The sequence below is a fragment of the Antechinus flavipes genome, chromosome 5 (assembly GCF_016432865.1).
Source record: "Antechinus flavipes isolate AdamAnt ecotype Samford, QLD, Australia chromosome 5, AdamAnt_v2, whole genome shotgun sequence".
Lineage (NCBI taxonomy): Eukaryota > Metazoa > Chordata > Mammalia > Dasyuromorphia > Dasyuridae > Antechinus > Antechinus flavipes.
In genome coordinates this window covers 116,260,406-116,279,264 of record NC_067402.1, presented here as the reverse complement: position 1 = coordinate 116,279,264, position 18,859 = coordinate 116,260,406, and the positions used below count along the sequence as shown (strand labels likewise).

Here is an 18,859-nt window from a genome sequence, read left to right as displayed (position 1 = left end):
TGTGTTTTGACACCTCCCCTATGGCATATTTCCTTCCTATTCTCCTTTCTATTTTAGTTACAGTGCCAAGATGTTTGTGGCCATGAGTTCTGCTTTGATGTAGCGATACAACTTCAGACTCAACTCCCCACAGTGTAGCAATGGATTCAGGGTATCTATATCATACTGCCTCATCAAAAAATTAAGGTTTTTAATGGCAAAATATGCCTTCAAGTTCTTTGGAAGGAAAAAAAATCAACCGCAGAAAACAAAGGGCATCTTTATGCTTTAGTAGATGGATTCTTGACAGAAGAACCTCAGCATATAGTCGACTGTGCACCTAGGCATTTAAATACCATTTGATGATTAACTTATTTCTTTCTTTGCTTACTGTTTATGTCCTTTTAAAGGTGGAAAGAGTTTAAAATTAATTTCCTTAGGCAAGCACCTAGAGCTGCATATGTGTTATAAACTTAATGTTAATATTCTTCCATTATGTTTCTGACACTACTGAATACTCTTATGCCTTTTGAAATTGTGCCTGGAAGAGAGACAAGCCATCAAATTAAAGAAAACTGTACAATTATCTCTTTTATCCTTGGTGTGCTCAGGAAACTATCTGGGATACAATGACATTTCATGTTTTTATATTTTAAGCATAATATTAATTTTATATTATACCATATAATTATATTATGTTTTAAGCATAATAAAGCATAAAATCTTTGAATCAAATAATAAACATTTATTAAGACCCTACTGTGTGATAAGCACTGATGACACAAACACAAAAATGAAATAATCCTCACCCACAAGGAATTTAAGTTCTAATGAGGAAAACAACAAGTAAAATTATATATAAATAGCCTAAATAGAAACTTAATACAAATATATCCAAAGTTATTAAACACAAGGTAGAAGTTTGGGAGGAAGGGCACTAAAAGTTGAGGGCATTAGGAAATATATTCTGAAGATTATCCTTGAACTACAAATTAAAGAGAGAAAGAGCAGCTAGGTGAAGCAGTAGGATGGAATGCTGGATTGGGTTGGGAAAAGTCACAGACATCTTCCTAGCTATGTGACCCTGGGCAAATCACCAATCTTTTGTCAACCTCTGTTTATCTGCAAAATGGGAATAATAACAATGCTTACTTTACAGGTTGTTGTGAAGATCAAATGAGGTCATATACATAATATCCTTTACAAACTTTAAAGGGCTGTATAAATGCAAGTTGTTCAGGAGACAAAAGCAGAGAGAGAAGGCATTCCAGAAATGTGAAACAGCCAGTGATAGGGCCCAGGGACAGGAGATGTAGGCTAAAATGTGAAGAATAGAGAGAAGGGAAGTTTGTGTGTGTACGTGTGTACACATCCCAACATATATGCAGGTATGTCCATGTGTATATATTTGTGTGCATTTATATATGCATGTGTGTGTGTGTATGTGTATATATATATATGCAATTGTGTTTATATACACCTTGGAGGATACATGATTTTACATTTGTGTGTATGAGCACAGGCATAGAGATTACAGTTAAAGTCATGAGAGCTGTGTGGTGTAAATTGGGAGCAGAGCAGAGTCTCAGTTCCAACTTGTAGCCCAGTCTGACCCTGCAGAGGAGGCCAAACCAGTTCTGTCCCTCTGAACCAGCAGAACTTCCCAGCTGGCTGATAGTGGCTGAGTTCAGCAGCAGTCTACTGTTACTCAGACCCAAACTCAGGTTAACTCAGACTGGAGGTTGGGGTTGAGGGAGTTGATCTTGCCTTGCAGATCTCCATCCTATATTGTTCTAAATGCCTGGAATGATATAACATGTAATACCCCTTAAGAAAGAATCGGCAGAAAATGTTTGTGGCAGCCCTGTCTGTAGTGGCTAGAAACTGGAAAATGAATGGATGTCCATCAATTGGAGAATGGCTGGGTAAATTGTGGTATATGAATGTTATGGAATATTATTGTTCTGTAAGAAATAACCAGCAGGATGAATACAGAGAGGTTTGGAGAGACTTACATGAACTGATGCTAAGTGAAATGAGCAGAATCAGGAGATCATTATATACCTCAAAAAACGATACTCTATAACAATATATTCTGATGGAAGTGGATTTCTTCAACAAAGAGAAGATCTAATTCAGTTTCAATTGATCAAGGACGGACAGAAGCAGCTACACCCAAAACAAAGAACAATGGGGAATGAATGTAAACTGTTTGCATTTTTGAATTTCTTTTGTAATGTATCTATGAACTTGGTTCAGAAATTGAACTAGCCTATAATGGGTTAAGTTTAAAAATCTAACACTTCTGCTAATCTCTAATCTATTCTTGGCTCAGGGAATTTAACTGAATTTGGGGAGGGGGGGGGGGGTGTGGTGGTATGTGTGAATACAAAGGGAGTCCAGCCTAATATATCAGTACCCTCAAGCTATCCTTCAAAGATATCTGATTTGCTGTCCAGGAGGATCTGGTTCATTACCTCTAAACCTTACAACTGTACTCAAATAATAACTATTTGTTAGTCTCACAAGAGAACATGGGGGATTGTTGCTAGCCCTCATTACCAAATTTCTAACTACTCATGTTGCTGCCTATGCCTTGGTTCTGTAACTAATCATGTTGTCCCAATTCCATGATATTATCTATCCTGTTCTGTTCTTTGTTCTGTACTCCCCAAAACTTGTAAAAGGGGAACTGTCTGTTCAGGATCAGTGGAAGCAACCCACTGATCCTTTTATTGTCAGGCAGCATGCCTTTGTTAATGTTACCTTGTGCAAAGAATTGTCTCAACTTACCTTCCTGTTAAATTTCAATCACTACACCAAGAACATCAAAACCAAAACTCAGAGCCTCTAAGTCAAAGGAAAAATACCAAAAGCAAACAAAAAGCATCTAAGTACCAAGAAGCCACAGTCAAGATCACATAAAAATTAGCAGCCACCACTATAGAGAAGCAGAGCTGAAAATACTATTTTCCAGAAGACATAGGATATATTTATACAGCAAAGAATAATTTACCTAGCAAAAATGAGTATAATCCTACAGTGGAGGAAATGAATTTTTAATGAAATAGGAATTTTCAACATTCCTGATGAAATAACTAGAGCTGCATAGTTCAAACAAAGATGTTGAAAGAAATATAAAAAAGTAAATACCAATGGACAAACATAAGGAATTAGTGAATAAACTGCTTGTATTCTAATATGCAAATATTACGTGTCCCTTATGAGCCCTGTCATCACTATAGGTGTCATAGAAGAAATCTACTTAGACAAAGAACCTAGAAGTGGCTCTCTTTTGTCTTGATCTTAAAAGAAAAATTGAAAGAAACTGTGTATCATGGGTTGAAGGCAGCATAGAGTGTTGGAGATTGAAAGGTAGGTTAGAGAAAATTTTTTCACATAATCAAGTGTACAAGTAGAAATCTATATTAACATGTAGAAAGTAGGTGAATGTCTGACATCTAAACTTTTTTTTTGGCTGAGGCAATTGGGATGGATTAAGTGACTTGCCCTTAAACTTCACTTTGATCTGAACTGATGGAAGGAGGAAAAATACACACAGAGTTGGGTACAGAAATACATTTCATTCAACAGAGAAATACAAGAGAAAAGGGAGGAAGAAGGAGGAATTATAGAGAGGATAGGGTGAGAAGAATTAGTCCCAAGCAAAATATACTCTAGAAAAAGATTTTTAAAATATTTTTAGTTATTTTTAAGATGATAAGATGGGATATAAAGGAGTGTTCATCAGCTGGGGGTTTTGCTGAACAAGTATATTAGAAAATTATTGTGTTAAGAAATTATGAAGATGGTCTCAAAGGAAAATTGGGAAGGCTAATGAACTAATGGAGTTAAGTGAACTGAACTAGGAGAACAATTTATACAATGAGAACAATACTATTAAAACAAATAACTTTGGTCATTATACTGATCAGAATTCTTAAGTCTTTCAATCACAATTCTAACAAACTAATGATGGAAAATACTACTAATCTGATAGATGAAAGACTAAAAGCAAACAACTTTTCTTTTTAATATTTTGATAACTATTTTTATATAATTACTTTTCTTTATAATGCTAGTTATTTCATATTATATTAAAAAACTTTACCAACCTGAAAAGGGATTTATGGCACAAAAAGGTAAAGAAACCCTGTTCTAGGGTAAGTGCAGGGTTTTAAGTCTGCTCTTGGCTAATTATTGTTCTTATTTTAGGTCTGATATACCTGGTGTCATGTGGGCTCATCCTGAACTCATGGCCATCTATATTTATTATTAGTTCTGGATCCTTTATACTTGGAAAATTGTGTGTCCTGACAATCAGCACAAGAGTTCACAAACAAGTTTCTTCTTGAAAATTGGGATGTATATTAAAATATAAATCTATTATCTTGGAAAAATTTTTGCTCAAAGGTAGAATAGTACAGGTGTCAAAATCATTGCCTGAGGCCCATCCAACCCTGCAAACATCCAAAACCAAGGGAAACCAGATGAAAATGTAAAAAGTCTTACAAAGTAAATTTAAAAGATAACACATTGTTAATAGTGGTTTTCTAAATCAAAACACAGGAAGCAAAGATCTATCTCTACTTTAGTTTGGCACAAGTGGTATCGTGGATAAGAGTTTGTATGACTTTGAATCAAAACGATTTAAAAGACCCCTCAGATATTTACTAGCTGTGGGACTCTGAGCCAGCCACCTTTCTCTGTGCCTCTGTTTCTTCATTAAATGAGGAAATTAGACTCCAAAACTCTGAAGTTCCTTCCGCTCTATGATTCTATAATCTACCAGATAACTGCCTAACATAAAAAATTTAATAATTCCCATCAAAAAGAGAAAAATTCACCAGGCCCCTCAAAATCCAGAAAGATGCTTTTGGCACTCATTTTACAATCCTTTTTTAACATATAAACTTACAGGAAGAATAAGAAATGCACAGGAAAGAGATATGAAGGATACAAATCAGACTAAACAGTGATGAAAAGACTAAGAGCAATGATAGTAGAATAAAATCATCAACCCCTAATCTCCTCAAATACCACCAGTTAAGGATACACAGAAAATGTGTTTCCATTCAAAGTCTGATTCTTTCTACAGCAAAATAACTGTTAAGACATGTATACTTATATTGCATTTAATTTATACTTTAACGTATTTAACATGTATTGGTCAACCTGGCATTAGGGGGAGGGAATGGGGGAAACAAGGGGAAAAAGTGGAACAAAAGGTTTGGCAATTGTCAATGCTGCAAAATTACCCATGCATATAACTTGTAAATAAAAAGCTATTAAAAAAAAAAAATGAGTGGATCTAGGGACCTTTACAGCTCTTTCCAGCTTTAAATCTGTAGTCCTATTTTGGGCTTGGTTGGATAAATTGGTTAGTCTGACTAAAGTATTTTTAATTTTTTATACTGTTTTTAAGAAATAGCTTCTTAAAATGGAGGGGAAAAAAAAAAACCAACAGAAAATGGAGATGATGTAAGATCAAAATAGCAATAATTTTTTTAAAGATTAGTTGAGCTCTTGACTAGAAAACTGGACTATTGTCAGGCCAGAAGCTAGGCTGTGAGGAGAGCAAAACTGAACTGAGATCAGTTTCTCATGGCAATCCTTCCCTCTTTTCCTCTGAATATCTTATCATACCTCTAAAGTCTCTCTCCTTCTTTCCTTTGGTTCCCTGGATATCCCAAGAATTTCAAAGTACCCTAAGTATTTGAAACTGTGACCCTGGAAAGGCATTTTATTGTACCTTTTGAATGATTGTTTTACTAGTACGTTGGTTTTCTCTCCTTTTTTTTCTGAATTTATTAAAGCTAATTCTCCACACAAGGGATTTAACTGGATGGCTATGCTAATCATTCATTTTTGATGAGCAAAAATGTAGCTATGTCTTTCAGATAAAAAGAATACACTTTTAATCCTGTGGGCTACAGACAAAGCACTTTCTCCCTCCCTTTAACATCTGCTTTTCAAAGGAACACCCAGGTAAATTCTTGGCACATTCTAAAAATCCTAAATTCACAAGACACTTGGACTGTATGAGAAAAACATCCATCTACTGAAAGATTCCTGTGAATACCATTCCCATTCCAGACTTGTCTCATGTCCCAGGGGAGTGGACCAAAATTCCACCTGCCTCTGGAAATAAAGAAACAAATTACTGTTTTGACCTCACATTTTTCTCATCATACTGAAAGCACCGATGGTACTGGATTACCTTTCCAGTGGAATTTATTATCTACAGAAACCAAATTGTCTCTGGGAATTGCAAAGGATAACAAATTATTTTATTTTAGAAAGTTTCAATATTTTCCAACCTTTGGCATTCAGTTTCAAACCCCTGAGCAGAAGTAATGCCTCACAGTAATGCCAGCGGTAACATCAGGGGCCAGAAGCAACAACAGACACTATCCCAGTTATTTGTAAGAGAAGAGGTTATAGTATCAGAACAGACTCCAGGATAAAAAAAGGGTTTAGAAACAGAAAAGGCCAGAGAGTTTTATCTCTTGCCAGAAGGCCACCAGCTACTACTAGTTGGGAGTTTCATAATCACTTGTTTCTCCTCTGGACTGAAATGCAGGATAGTCAATATAGCTGTAAGTGTCTGCTGGCGACCCAAAGAGTCAGACAGGGTTAAGAAGCGGTAGATTATATTTTTTAAGTACTCCAGATTGGCCCCCTCCCTGCTTTGGTCCCTGATGCTTTTTTCAATGTGGCTCTGTAAAGTACAGACTTGTTCTCGGTGTTGTTCACCCTCCACAATTAGCCTGTCCTGAAGTTGGTGCACCTCCACCTCAAGCTTATGCTTTTGTTTCCTCAAAGATGTTATCTCAACTTCCTTCCGAGCCAGCTGCTCAGCATACAAGAAGAAAGTTGGCTCATTTGATGCAGCCAAGTGCAGAGCTTGGGTCAAACTGTCTGGAGTTGAGTCACTTAGATCTCCATTACTGCCCTGGCCCCCTGAGGCCTTATGTCCCTGCAACCCAGAACACAAAGCCACAGAGCGGAGCTGCTCTAGTTCCAAATCCTTTTCAGCAAGTACCGCTAGAGCACGGTCCCTCTGTTTGTGTAGCTCTTCTTCAAGCTTCAGTGTCCGGTCCCGGAAATCAAGCTGATTTCTCTCCAGCTCCTGCCGATGGACCTGCTGCAACTGAGCCAGCTCCTGTTTCCAGCTCTCTGCCTCTTGTTGGTGTTGTCGTTCTAGCTCTTCACAGGAGAGTCGAAGGGAAATGTATTTCTCCTTTAGCTCTGCAAGCTGCTCCTGGCTTTCCTCCAGTTCCTTAGCTAAGTTTCCATCCTTGGTTGTCTTGTTCTTGAGGACAACCTGGGCCCTCATTTTGTACCTTTCAAATTCCTCTTTGAGCTGCTTTAGCTCTTGCTGGTAGTAGAGTGCAGTGGCCTTTTCTCCATCAGCAGCATCTGAGTTTGTCAGCATCTCTATTTCACACAGTTTTTCCATATTTAGAGACACCTGGCTCTTCTTGGCTGCAATCTGCAGCAGTCTCCTCAGTTTCTCCATCTTATCCTTTAGGACATTGACATCCAGGCTGGTCTCCTCATTGTGACTGTCCAGGGGAGAACGACTAGAGGCCGCAAGAGCAAGAGTCTTATTCTCCATATCCAGCTGCAGAAGGCGATCTTTTAGTTTTTGAATGGCCAGCTGGTCCTTTTGTTTAGCTTTCTCATAGGTACCCAGCAGTTCAGACACTTCTGAGACTTGATTCTCTAAGGCAGCTACTCTCTGTTCCTCCATCTGAGAATATTGACGAAGCTGCTCCTCTGCCAAAGCAGTCTAAAAACCAAGGAAATGAACAAAGATGAATGATGAGAAAGAGAGTGCAGAGCTTGTCACTGAATCAGGAAAGGGAAGAGAGAAGACCTTTTGTTACTGGCCAGAACTCTGAACTTGAAACAAAGGATGTTTACAAGGCACTAAGTCAGTGGAATTGATAGAGACAATAGTTATCTATTTAACATGGTTCAGTATGATTGATTTAAACCTACAAAGAGATGTTATGGGCAAGAACTTGAAACAAGGTACTAAGTGGAATTGAGGAGACAATAGTTAAATCCAGTTTAGCATTGATTTAATCCTACAACAAATAATGGTTTCCTAGTGACATAATGATTGGTGCATACTCAGTGTGGGGTATATAAGTTAGGAACCTCAGCCAGGATTCAATCGGGGAAATTCATAAGCCAGAGAAGGCAGGTAGGAGCTCAAGCTCTCAGAATCAAGGAGAGAGAGAGGCCTCCAGAAAACTAGCTGAGCCCCAAGTAAAAAAGACAAGACTTTGAAGAGAGACAACAAAGGATTTGGACTTTAACACCTGGCTGCACTTGTGGTGATTACTGACCTGAAAGGAAGACTGCTCTCAAAGACCTCCAAGGAAACTCAACAAGAGAACATTACATTTAAACAGGGTATGCTGGCAAGAATTGGAAGAACTTTAGAAAACTTTTTCATTAATTTAGGTGCCAGTAAAACTATTATTCTCATTCTGCAACCCTACCCTCATCCCTTTATGTCTCAGAATTTCTTTCTCTCTTTTTTTTTTTTTTTTGGGGGGGGGGTTAGGCAATTAGGGTTAAGTGACTTACCCAGGATCACACATCCTGGGTGTCTGAGGCTGGATTTGAACTAAGGTCCTCCTGACTTCAGGGCCAGTGCTCTATTCACTGTATCATCTAGTTGCCCCTCTAAGAATTTATTTCGCCAAATAATGCTAAACTCATTTTATGTGATTTGACAAAGATCACTTAACAAATGCACTAGTTATTCCCTGAGTAGCAACTTTCTGCTCAAGCAATTCAAAATGAATTATTCTCTATAAATCCTTCCCTGATTCACTAGAATAAAATTTTCTCTCCCTCCTCAAATTTTTCTACATCACTTCATCTAAATCTCTCCCATACTACCATGTATTATTGCTTATCTGTATACATGCATTGTTTCTTCCTGCCACCTGTTTCCCAATAAAATGTGAGCCCTTTCAGGTCCAAGTCTCTCCCTTTGTAAACCCACTGCCTGGCAGTGCCTTAGCACATGATAGGCATGTAATGTTTGTTGAGTACTACTCTGCTTTGAGTTCCAACTTAATTAGTTGTTTATTCTCCCCCAACCCTACCTGGAAACTGCATGCTACTACATCCTACTCCTGTCTTAAAAAGTTCAGAATTGAACAGGGGCCCTCACAAAATTTAAAAGACTTTTCTGGAATAGCATACTCATCTCCAAAACAAGTTTTGACTGACAACTGAAGGAGACTGTCTCCATCTGGAAAAAAAAAAAAAATCAACCACATAGAATACAGTACTTCATTGTTTTTTTGAACACAGCTGTTATAAGAAACCACTGCCCAGAAACTGGGAGCACTCCAACTTCATTCCAGATAGCACCCACAAACTCTACGTCCCCTTAGATGTGCTTTGTAAGTTTTGTAACAGACAAAGATTTTCCAAAAATCACCCACAAACACTACACCCCCTTAGATGTACTCTGTAATTTTTATGACAATTAGACCACGATTTTCCAGTAGATTTGTTCATGAGAAATTTTAACCATGAGAATAAAATAGGAATTGAAATTCTGAAAAGCCCTTGGAGACCAATTCGGTGCGAATCTCTCATTTTACAGAAAAGAATACTAAGAGTTCTTTAAAGATAAGGCAACTTCCCTAATGATACAAAGCCGATAAGTGACACAGTAAGGATCTGAACTAAGGTTTTCTCCTTACGCATTGAGTGCATTTTATAACTATCCTGCTGGCCAAAAAGAAAAAGCATAATATTCCTGGTCTCAAATTAAGTTCTCTTAGATCTGAATCAGATAAGGTGAATTACCTTCCTCATTTCCTGCTGCAGCTGGGTCTGGAAATGATTCTTAAGGTGAGCAGCTTCTTCCTGAAGCTCTTCCAGTCGAGGATCCGGAAGGCTTTTCTCCTCTCGAAGAGCCTGCAGCTCCCGCTTCAGCTCTTCCACTTCACGGGTCAACTGCTTGATCTGCACCTCGAACCCTTCCACCTGGTCGGCGGAGTAGGCCTGTCCAGCCAGGGCTTCCCGGGTCTCCTCCAGCTGCAGCTCCACATCCTGCCGTAAGGTTCTCTCTCCCTGCAGCAACTTCTGCAGCTCCCGCAGCATCAAGGCGTGATCGCTCTGCTCCTGGGCTCGGTCATGCTGCTGGGTGATCAGCCTGGCTTTAGTCTCCGCCATCTGCTCCTGCAGCCCCTTGAGCTCTGCCTCCAGACGGCCCCTTTCTTCCTCCGCCTTTCTGCCGGCATCCTCCAAATCCTGCTTCATCTTCTTTTTATCAGCCTGGTAGGAGGCTTCCATGCGGGACTTCTCTTGGGTCACTGTGGCCAAAGAGCTGGTTAGAGTGGCCAACTGAGTCTTCAGTTGGTGAATCCGTTTGTCCATGTCCCCCCCTCCGCCGGCCGGCACATCCCCACTACTGGAACTAATGCCACTCTCGGACCCACTGGCTTCCTCCGACTTTGGGGCCGCCGGGCCACTGGCCGGTCTCTCTTCCTCCACCCCGGGATCACCCTTGGTGCTGGTCAGGCTGGCGCTTGTGTCCAGACTGGTAGCAGTGCCGGTGCTGTCCTCGCTGTGAGTGGAGCACCGGTCATCCGCAGCGTCGGCCAGCGGAAGGCCGGGGAGCTGGACAGCGGTTAAGCCGGCGTCATCCGCCTCGTGGGACGCGGAGAGCACCTTGAGGCTGGCCTCCAGAGCCTCCTTCTCCTTCAGCAGGCTCTTATAGGCCCGGACAACGTCCTTGAGCCGGACCTGGTACTGGAGCAGCTGTTTCTTCTGCGTCTCGATGGTCTCCAGCAGGTCCTTCTTACTAGGCCCCCCGCCGAAGTTCATGCCAAACTTCTCCATGGCAGGGGCTGCTCCGTGACGTCACTGCTCACGGAGCCCCAGCAGGGACTGGAGGTGCGGGGTCTGCTCTTACTCGCGCTCCCGCAGAGCGGTCATCGCGGCCAACGCCGCCATGGCAAGTGCTTTCCCAGCTCCGGCCCCGAGGGCTGCTGGGGCGACTGACGAAGCTAGCAGATGTCGCCGCGTCCCTCGCTCCCTGGGCCCCCGAGCCCGGACCGACCGGTTCCAGATCCGAACTCTACTCAGTAAGCACTTCAGTCTGTTGCCAACAATGCTTCCGGGTTCGCCGGAAGTGAAGGTGGGCATTCGGGATGGGCGTGCGCTTTGGGAAGGGAGGAAGAACACAGAGCGAAGGGGTGGGGCATAGAGAGGGGGCGGGGCCTCTGGGGGAAGGGACCGTGAGCTCCAGCTTTGTTGTTCAAGTTGCTCCTTGACCCCTACAAGAGGTGGTTACTTGTGGGGAGGAAGGGCTGGAGCTGTTCTAGGTATCTGATGCAATAGTGGGACTGAGCCTTGGAATAATGCATATAGAGACCTGTATGCATGACTGCAGAGCAGGGAATGGAGGCGACCCCCTGCCAAGCGTGCACGACCATCTTCTGGATCATGGACCCCTTAAAGTGTTATATAAATATTAAAATGTCTGCAGTGCTTGAAGGAGATCCCTGCCCTCCGTGGGAAGTGGAGGAGAGCGGTACCGAGGGACCGTTCTCCATACCTCTAACTAGCTAGGTGACCCTGGACAAATCACTTAACTTTTGTCTGCCTCAGTTTTCCCATCTGTAAAGTGGGAATAATAGCATCTACCTCAGTGTGTTGTGAAGATCAAACGAGACATTTACAATGTCCGTTGCAAACCTTAAGCATTGTAAAAATGCTGGTTATTATATCTACCAAAGCAGAAGATCCAGAAAGTTGCAGGCATTATGGTCAGTTGATTTTTGACAATTGTCTAACTCTAAATCTGCAAACTGAAATCTACAGAAGTCTAGTTTTATTCAATTCAGCAAGTGTTTATTAATACAGATGTCTAGTGTTACAGGAGGTAATGAAAGAATCCTTTATTTGTGAGTCTAAGATCTGAATTCAAATCTCTAATATTTTTCTGACCTGTATAATCCTGGGAAAGTCACTTTCTTCTTGATCATAAACTTTCATCATTTGTCAAATGAGAAGATTAGATAATTACTTATGCCCTTTCCAACTCAAAAGATCTATTGTTGGGGCAGATAGACAGCAAAGTGGATAGAGCACCTGCCCTGCAGTTCACATTCAGTCTTAGCTATGATTCTGGGAAAGTTATTCAACCTCATTGCCTCCCAAAAAAGGGCTTATTTTGTGAAGTATATTTGTATATCTAGGGAGAGGAAAAAGCAGCAAATCTGGGAACTGCATCTGAACTTGAATATGTGCTTTCTCCCGTATAAGAAAAAATTTCTTATTTAAAGAGATAAATTTTTACTCTATCCTGCCTCTTATTAATATGGGGGGAGAGAGGAAGGCAGGGAATAGCAAATAAACCACACTAGAATTCCCTAGAATGCTCTTGGGGGGAAAAAGTTATTTGAAAGCATGGATTGTCTTAGTTTTATTCATAATCACAGCATTTAGCAAAGTGCTTAGAACATTTTTAAAGTACTTAATACATATTTCATTTGTCTATCATCATTAGTGATTATTTTAGAACAGGTGTGATACCTTGAAGAAAGGGCAAAGTCCATAGATCCATTCCTTATTTTGCAGTGGAAACAAGACATTAAGATGGTACTTCTTATCATCGGTGTTTATTGTTGTGATACCTGGAAAGTGTTCACAAATCCACGCCTTCCTTTGCTGTGGCTCTGGGAAAGACTGAAAACAAGAGGTTAAAGGGTAGGAAACGCTTCATGAGGTGGTCTGGGAGGCAAGAAGTCGCCTCTCTTACAGTTGATCCTGCTGATGGGAGCTAAAATGGGCTCTGAGGCGATATTCTTGAGAATATATGTGGTGATTCCTCCCCATTTCTACTTACCTACATAGATACCCAATATACACAATGTCCCACGTGTGCTGTTCCAGAATGCTGGGAGTTTCTTCTTGAGCTTTCTTTCCGTGTTTTTCCTGGTTGGAAAGAAGTGATTTGGAGTTAGAAGAACAGAGTTCGAATCCCTCTCCTGCGGTTTACCTTTCGAACCAATCGCTCCCTTCTCCCTGCCTCAGTTTTCTCTTCTGCAAAGAGGTGGCTGGCTTCTAAGATCTTTAAGGTGCGCGGAGTGGGGGCGGGGTCCTAATGAGGGGCGGAGCTCTCCAGTGACGTCACGCTGGTCCTGTAAGCGCGGAGGCGGCTCCGGTTCCTGCTGCCGCTGCTCCTCATCCCCCCAGCAACCTGCCGGCTCCCCGCTCCCGGCTCCCGGCTCCCCGCTCCTCCCTCCCCGGCCCAGTCATGGGCCTCACGGTGTCCGCGCTCTTCTCGCGGATCTTCGGGAAGAAGCAGATGCGGATCCTCATGGGTGAGGTCCCGGGCAGCGTCACACCCCCGCATCCCTCCCTGCCCACGGTGTAACGCCCTCCGCCGCCCCCGCAGCATCCCCGCCCTGCCTCCGCCGCCCCCGCAGCCGCTCTGCCCGGCCCCGCTCTGCCTTGCTGCACGCCCAGCCCCGGCCTCCCCTTCCTTACCCACGGGCAAAAAGCTGGGGGTTGGGCTGGGAGGAGAGATGGGGGAAACTGAGTCACGGGGTGGAGGGCGAAGGAGGAGAGGGAAAGGGGACCCCCGGCGTTCGGGCCCCGCGGCTAGCGAGTGGGGGGCGGGGTTAGATAGGGAAGGGATGGCGGTCCGCCCAGCTGGCCCTGCCTGCAGCCTCCTCCGCTTTGCAGCGGCAGCAGCAACCCCAGCCTGCCGGCGCCCCGGCCCTGGAACCTGCTGGCCTGTGTGGGGTTAACCCACAGGCCGCCCATCCACCCCCACGCCAGGCTCTTGGACGCGGCTGGAATGTCTCTCTGTAGAGGCTTCTTCCGGGAGACACATCCCCCGTCTCTAAGGGTGCCCCTACCTCATTCCCTGCGTTCTTTCCTTTAAAATACAGGCCTATTTTGGGTGGGGTTTTTTGTTTGGCTTGGAGAGTGCGTTTCTTTCTATTGAGAAATGGCTTATAATGCCCAGGCTTCTTCCTGATGCCCCTAAACATAGCTCCAAGGAGTGGGAGATGCGAGTGGAGGTTTTCCCATTGCATTTTTCCCGTTGAGCTCTTATCGGTTCCTGGATCCTCTCCCTCCCCGTCTCTTTCGGAGCTTCTCCGGTAGCCGGTTTCCATTACCCTGCATCTCTATTGCAGTCGGCTTGGATGCCGCAGGCAAGACCACAATCCTCTACAAACTGAAGCTGGGCGAGATTGTCACGACTATCCCCACCATAGGTGAGCTCCGGGGAAGGAAGGGAGGGAGGGTTGGTTTCGGGATCTGCTCCTCTGTAGTGCGTGAGAATCCCCAGCATCTCCTCTCTGGGGCCTGACCCTGACACTAGACACGGCAGCTTTGAGAAAGTAGGTCATGGTGTTTTGGGCTGATAGTGCCAGGATGTGGAAGATGTAACCCTGGGTTCTGCAGGAGGTACTTCTGGGGATTCCCAGAAGTTCTCCTCTCCATGCTGATGTCCCTTCACTTTGGTGGAGTTGAATGTACCTGCCCACATTACAGTGCCCCTCCTCCCCCCCAGGCTTCCCCCCTTTTCCCTTTCCTCACAGGCTTCAACGTGGAAACCGTGGAATATAAGAACATTTGTTTCACCGTCTGGGATGTAGGAGGCCAGGACAAGATTCGGCCTCTTTGGAGACACTACTTTCAAAACACTCAGGTGGGCCAGAGAGTTGGGATCTAGGGATCCCATACTACTGTCCAGCCAGGCAAAAATAGCATTAAATAGCTATACCTCCTTGCCCCCCACCACTTAAAATTTCCCATAGTTCCCCACTGCCTACAAAATAAAACTCATTTTTCTGTCTGGTTATCTATTAAGCACTGACTGTGTGCCAGATACTATATTAGGTGTTAAAGCTAAAAATTGAAATAGCCCTTTGCCCTCACAGAACTTTTATTCTACTTTTTAACCATTTTCCCAACTATTCCCTTTTGGATTCTAGCCACTTTGATTTAGTAGTTTGTGTTTCTTGCCTCCTTGCTTCTGCTCACCTTTCCTTCAGCCTAAAATATTCCTGTTTCACCCTTCTCTCCTACTCCAATTTCTTTCCCTCTACTTTTAAAAATTCTTTTCATCTTTCCAGGTCCCCTCCAAATACTGCTTCTTTCTCTATGAAGTTTTCTCTGATCTCTCCACCCAGAAACAATTTTTCTTTTCATGTTCCCATAGCTTTGGCTTATATTACCTAGAGATGACCCCAAGGACATTTTTCCTTATACAATATTGTTTTATCTGTCCTTTTACATTAATAAATATTTTGAAACTAGAAAGCATATATTTTTCTCCCTCACAGGGATCTTGCATATAATAAATATTCAAAAGATGTTTGGGGCTTGGGAGTTGGGTTTTTTGTTTCATTTTTAGAATGAACAGTTGAGTCCATTGATGGATAAAAGTAGAATTATAGAAAGGGCAAGGAAAGGGATGGAAAGGATAGAACTATGATTCATTTTCTTTGGCTGGGCTGTGCTCTTTCTTCCCACCCTAGGGGCTTATCTTTGTAGTGGACAGCAATGACAGAGAACGAGTCCAAGAATCTGCCGATGAGCTTCAGAAGATGGTGCGTACCAGATGGGCTGTGGAGAACATTGGACAATAAGCCCTCTCTCATGAGTCAGAAATAGCAGACACAGTGAGAACACAAACTGGTTTGCAGCCTAGGCCAAGAGATCTAAGTCTTTTTTTGGATGTAAAATCTCTTATGTTGATTCACTCTGGGTAAGGAAAAAGAGAGAAGCTCTCCTCCATTATGGGATGAAGCAGGTCAAATAGACTTTCTCTTTCCTTTAGTAATGTGGGATGTTGGCCAAGGTGGGAAAGGGAGATAGGTTGTATATTGTATCTGTTACTGTGTTGAAGTAATTTCTATCCCATTTATCAAGAACAGGTATTGGTCATTTACAAGACCTATGTGATTTCACTCATTAATAATTCTATTTTATGGGGCAGCTAGGTGGCATAGTGGTTAAGAGCACCAGCCCTGAAGTCAGGAGGACCTGAGTTCAAATCTAGCCTCAGACACTTAACACCTCCTAGGTGTGTGATCCTGGGCAAGTCACTTAACCCCAGTTGCCTTATCAAAAAAATTAATAATTCTATTTCATTTATATTTACAATTACTGTAATAATAGCTATGTAGAAGTAGCATTTCTTTAAGTAGTTCAGCTACAGAACAATGTGAAGCTTGAATTATGAATTCGTAACATCTGAATTATATATAAAGAACTCACAAATTCTGGTCTATAGATATAGAATACTCAAGAAAAAAATGGAAAAATGTTAGTTCAAAATTAAAGAAACTGAATCTAATTTAATGCTGAAAATGCTTGCAATAGGTAGTTTTTATTCATTCATATTTAATATTTTAATAGGGGGAAATATCACTTGAATTGAGATCCTTCTCCTAGAAACTCTTCACTTTATGTGGATCACCAAGGTTCTACAAATCATTAAGAAATTTTGATATAAAAATAACTTTCATATAGTACTTTACAATTCATAAAAACATATTTACATATAACATATGTTAATATATTAATATATTAAAGTTAACATATTAAATAACTGAGGTAAGTAGAACAATAGTTTTCCATTTTACAAATGAAGATTATAAATACTATATTCTGCTGACTGTAGAATACTCTTAGCTAGAGGCATGTAGTGAAGGGGATAAAGTGCTAGCCTAGGACTCAAGAAAATCTTAATTTAAATCTGGCCTCAAGACAGTAGCTGTGAGACTGTGACCAAACCACTTAATTTCTGTCTTACTTTCCTCAGCTATAAAATGAAGAATTCATAATAGCACCCACCTTCCATAGTTGTAGTTAAGAACAAATAAAATAATATTTGTAAAGTGCCTAGCACAGTGCCCAGCATAAAAGGCACTCAATAACTGTTCATTCTGTCCTTCAGGGTTTACCTTGCCTCTCTTAGAAAGGGTGGCAGTAATGTATGATGAATGTATGAATCCTTATCATATCCTTCTATTCTTTTCCCCTCTCAAGCTCCAGGAGGATGAGCTTCGGGAGGCTGTGTTGCTGGTGTTTGCAAATAAGCAGGACATGCCCAATGCCATGCCTGTGAGCGAACTGACTGACAAATTGGGTTTGCAGAGCTTACGTAGCCGGACTGTGAGTTTGTCTCCTCACTCTCTCTCCTCTGGGGACTGGAGGCAAGAGGGAGATTAGAGGGGTGGTATGGGGAAAGAATTATGCCTGAAAAAATGAAGGCTAACATGAGAAGTGAGGCTTCCATCCCCTAAGCATCCAACTGCTTACCCACTTGCTAATCTGAGCTTTCTCCCTTACAGTGGTATGTCCAAGCAACCTGTGCTACCCAGGGTACCGGGCTGTATGATGGGCTGGACTGGCTTTCCCATGAGCTGTCAAAGCGCTAACTACTTCAGGAGTAAAACCCCAGCTGGAAGAAAATTCCCAGGTTGTATCTCTTGGACAATTGAACTCTTGAGGACTCCTGAGGCAGCACTTCCTGCTTCCTACCCTTCCCCCCTTTCTACACACACACACACACACACACTCAGACACTCACACACACTCTCTGTTACAGCTGTTCTTGCCTGCATGTTCTCTCTTACCAGGACCCAAAAGACTAACCCTCTGGGTACTGGGGGGAGGGAGGAAAAGGGTTGTCTTCTGACTCCCTGGGAACTGTGCAAGCAGCTACAGGAACCAAGGCCTTCCAGAAAAGAAACTGGGTTGACTTTTGATTTCATTCTTTTGGGTACATTTCTTGGGGGGATGTGGGGAGGGGTACCAGACTGGTGCTGTGATTCAGCACTGGATATTGAATAATAAATTTGCTGTGGTTTGTAACTTTGTTGTTGCCTTCATCTCTAGAATGGGAACAAATCATTTTTCTTTACAGGGTACCTTGAGGTAGCATTACCTAGGTATCTTGATGACCTGTTTTGTGAGGAACACACTTTATAAACAAACACTTTATATACAAATGAGTCGCTAATGGAAATATTGCCTCAGAGGGAGGCAACAAAACGGAAACTGGTTTGGGAAATGCTGTGGCTTCAAGGGCTGAAGGAGTAATACTTTTTTCTTAGCCATCTTGGCTGCTTGGCTCAGCCTTGCTTTAATATTTGTACCTGGGACTAGACAGATCAAAAGCTCTTGCTCAGTGTGCGCCACCGGGCCCGAAAGCAATCATGTCCCTATTTAAGGAACTTAGCTGCCCCTCAGCTGGATCTCTGGCTTCTCTTCTCAGCAGGAGCTCCGGCTGCTCCATCATCTCAGTTATTGCTTATCCCTCCACTGGAACAGAATATCTTAGATCCGACGGAATATTGTGCTTACAGTGTGTGCTACTAGGTGTTCTGCCCTCTAGAGAAGTCCTCCAACTGGGAAGGGAAGGAAAAACTGGTAGGGAATGACAACACACAAAAATCTCTCCTCTAATGCAATTAATGGTTTTCACCTCCTTTGAATTCCAGCAAAGAATCAAAGAAATCCCCCCACCAATTTTTATTAAATGTCCTATTTCTCTATTTGCCACTTCACCCTGCCCCAAATCAGTTAATTTCCCCAGAACTTCCAGTGTGTTTTGTCTCTTTATGGTTCATGCACCTTTACCTGGATCACTATGGGAACCCACATTAGTCATGTGGAGACCCTTCTTTCTACATAGTAGTTATTGTGGGAGCAACATTCCTGGAGACCAGAAAATCTGCATCTTCTGCTTTCTTGTCTTTGAATTCCTTGTCCAATATGCCAATGACTAATGGTGGAGATATAGATTAGTGTAACTGGGAGTTTAGGGAACAGTGGCAGGTGATCACTCATGTCATATGTGTTT

The 18,859-nt window shown here is 42.3% G+C and overlaps 2 protein-coding genes across 2 annotated transcripts; one reads left to right on the top strand and one right to left on the bottom strand.

The window, feature by feature from the left end:
• Nucleotides 1-703: 703 nt before the first annotated feature.
• On the bottom strand, nt 704-11,089 carry GCC1 (GRIP and coiled-coil domain containing 1). The gene is made up of 2 exons (XM_051963241.1): nt 9,826-11,089; nt 704-7,774 (listed from the first exon to the last, which is right to left on the bottom strand). Exons 1-2 carry the CDS (start codon nt 10,861-10,863, stop codon nt 6,482-6,484), a joined length of 2,331 nt encoding a protein of 776 aa, XP_051819201.1. The 5' UTR covers nt 10,864-11,089; the 3' UTR covers nt 704-6,481.
• A 2,031-nt stretch (nt 11,090-13,120) lies between these two features.
• On the top strand, nt 13,121-17,868 carry ARF5 (ADP ribosylation factor 5). The gene is made up of 6 exons (XM_051963248.1): nt 13,121-13,352; nt 14,175-14,255; nt 14,583-14,692; nt 15,525-15,596; nt 17,041-17,166; nt 17,346-17,868. Exons 1-6 carry the CDS (start codon nt 13,286-13,288, stop codon nt 17,430-17,432), a joined length of 543 nt encoding a protein of 180 aa, XP_051819208.1. The 5' UTR covers nt 13,121-13,285; the 3' UTR covers nt 17,433-17,868.
• Nucleotides 17,869-18,859: the final 991 nt, after the last annotated feature.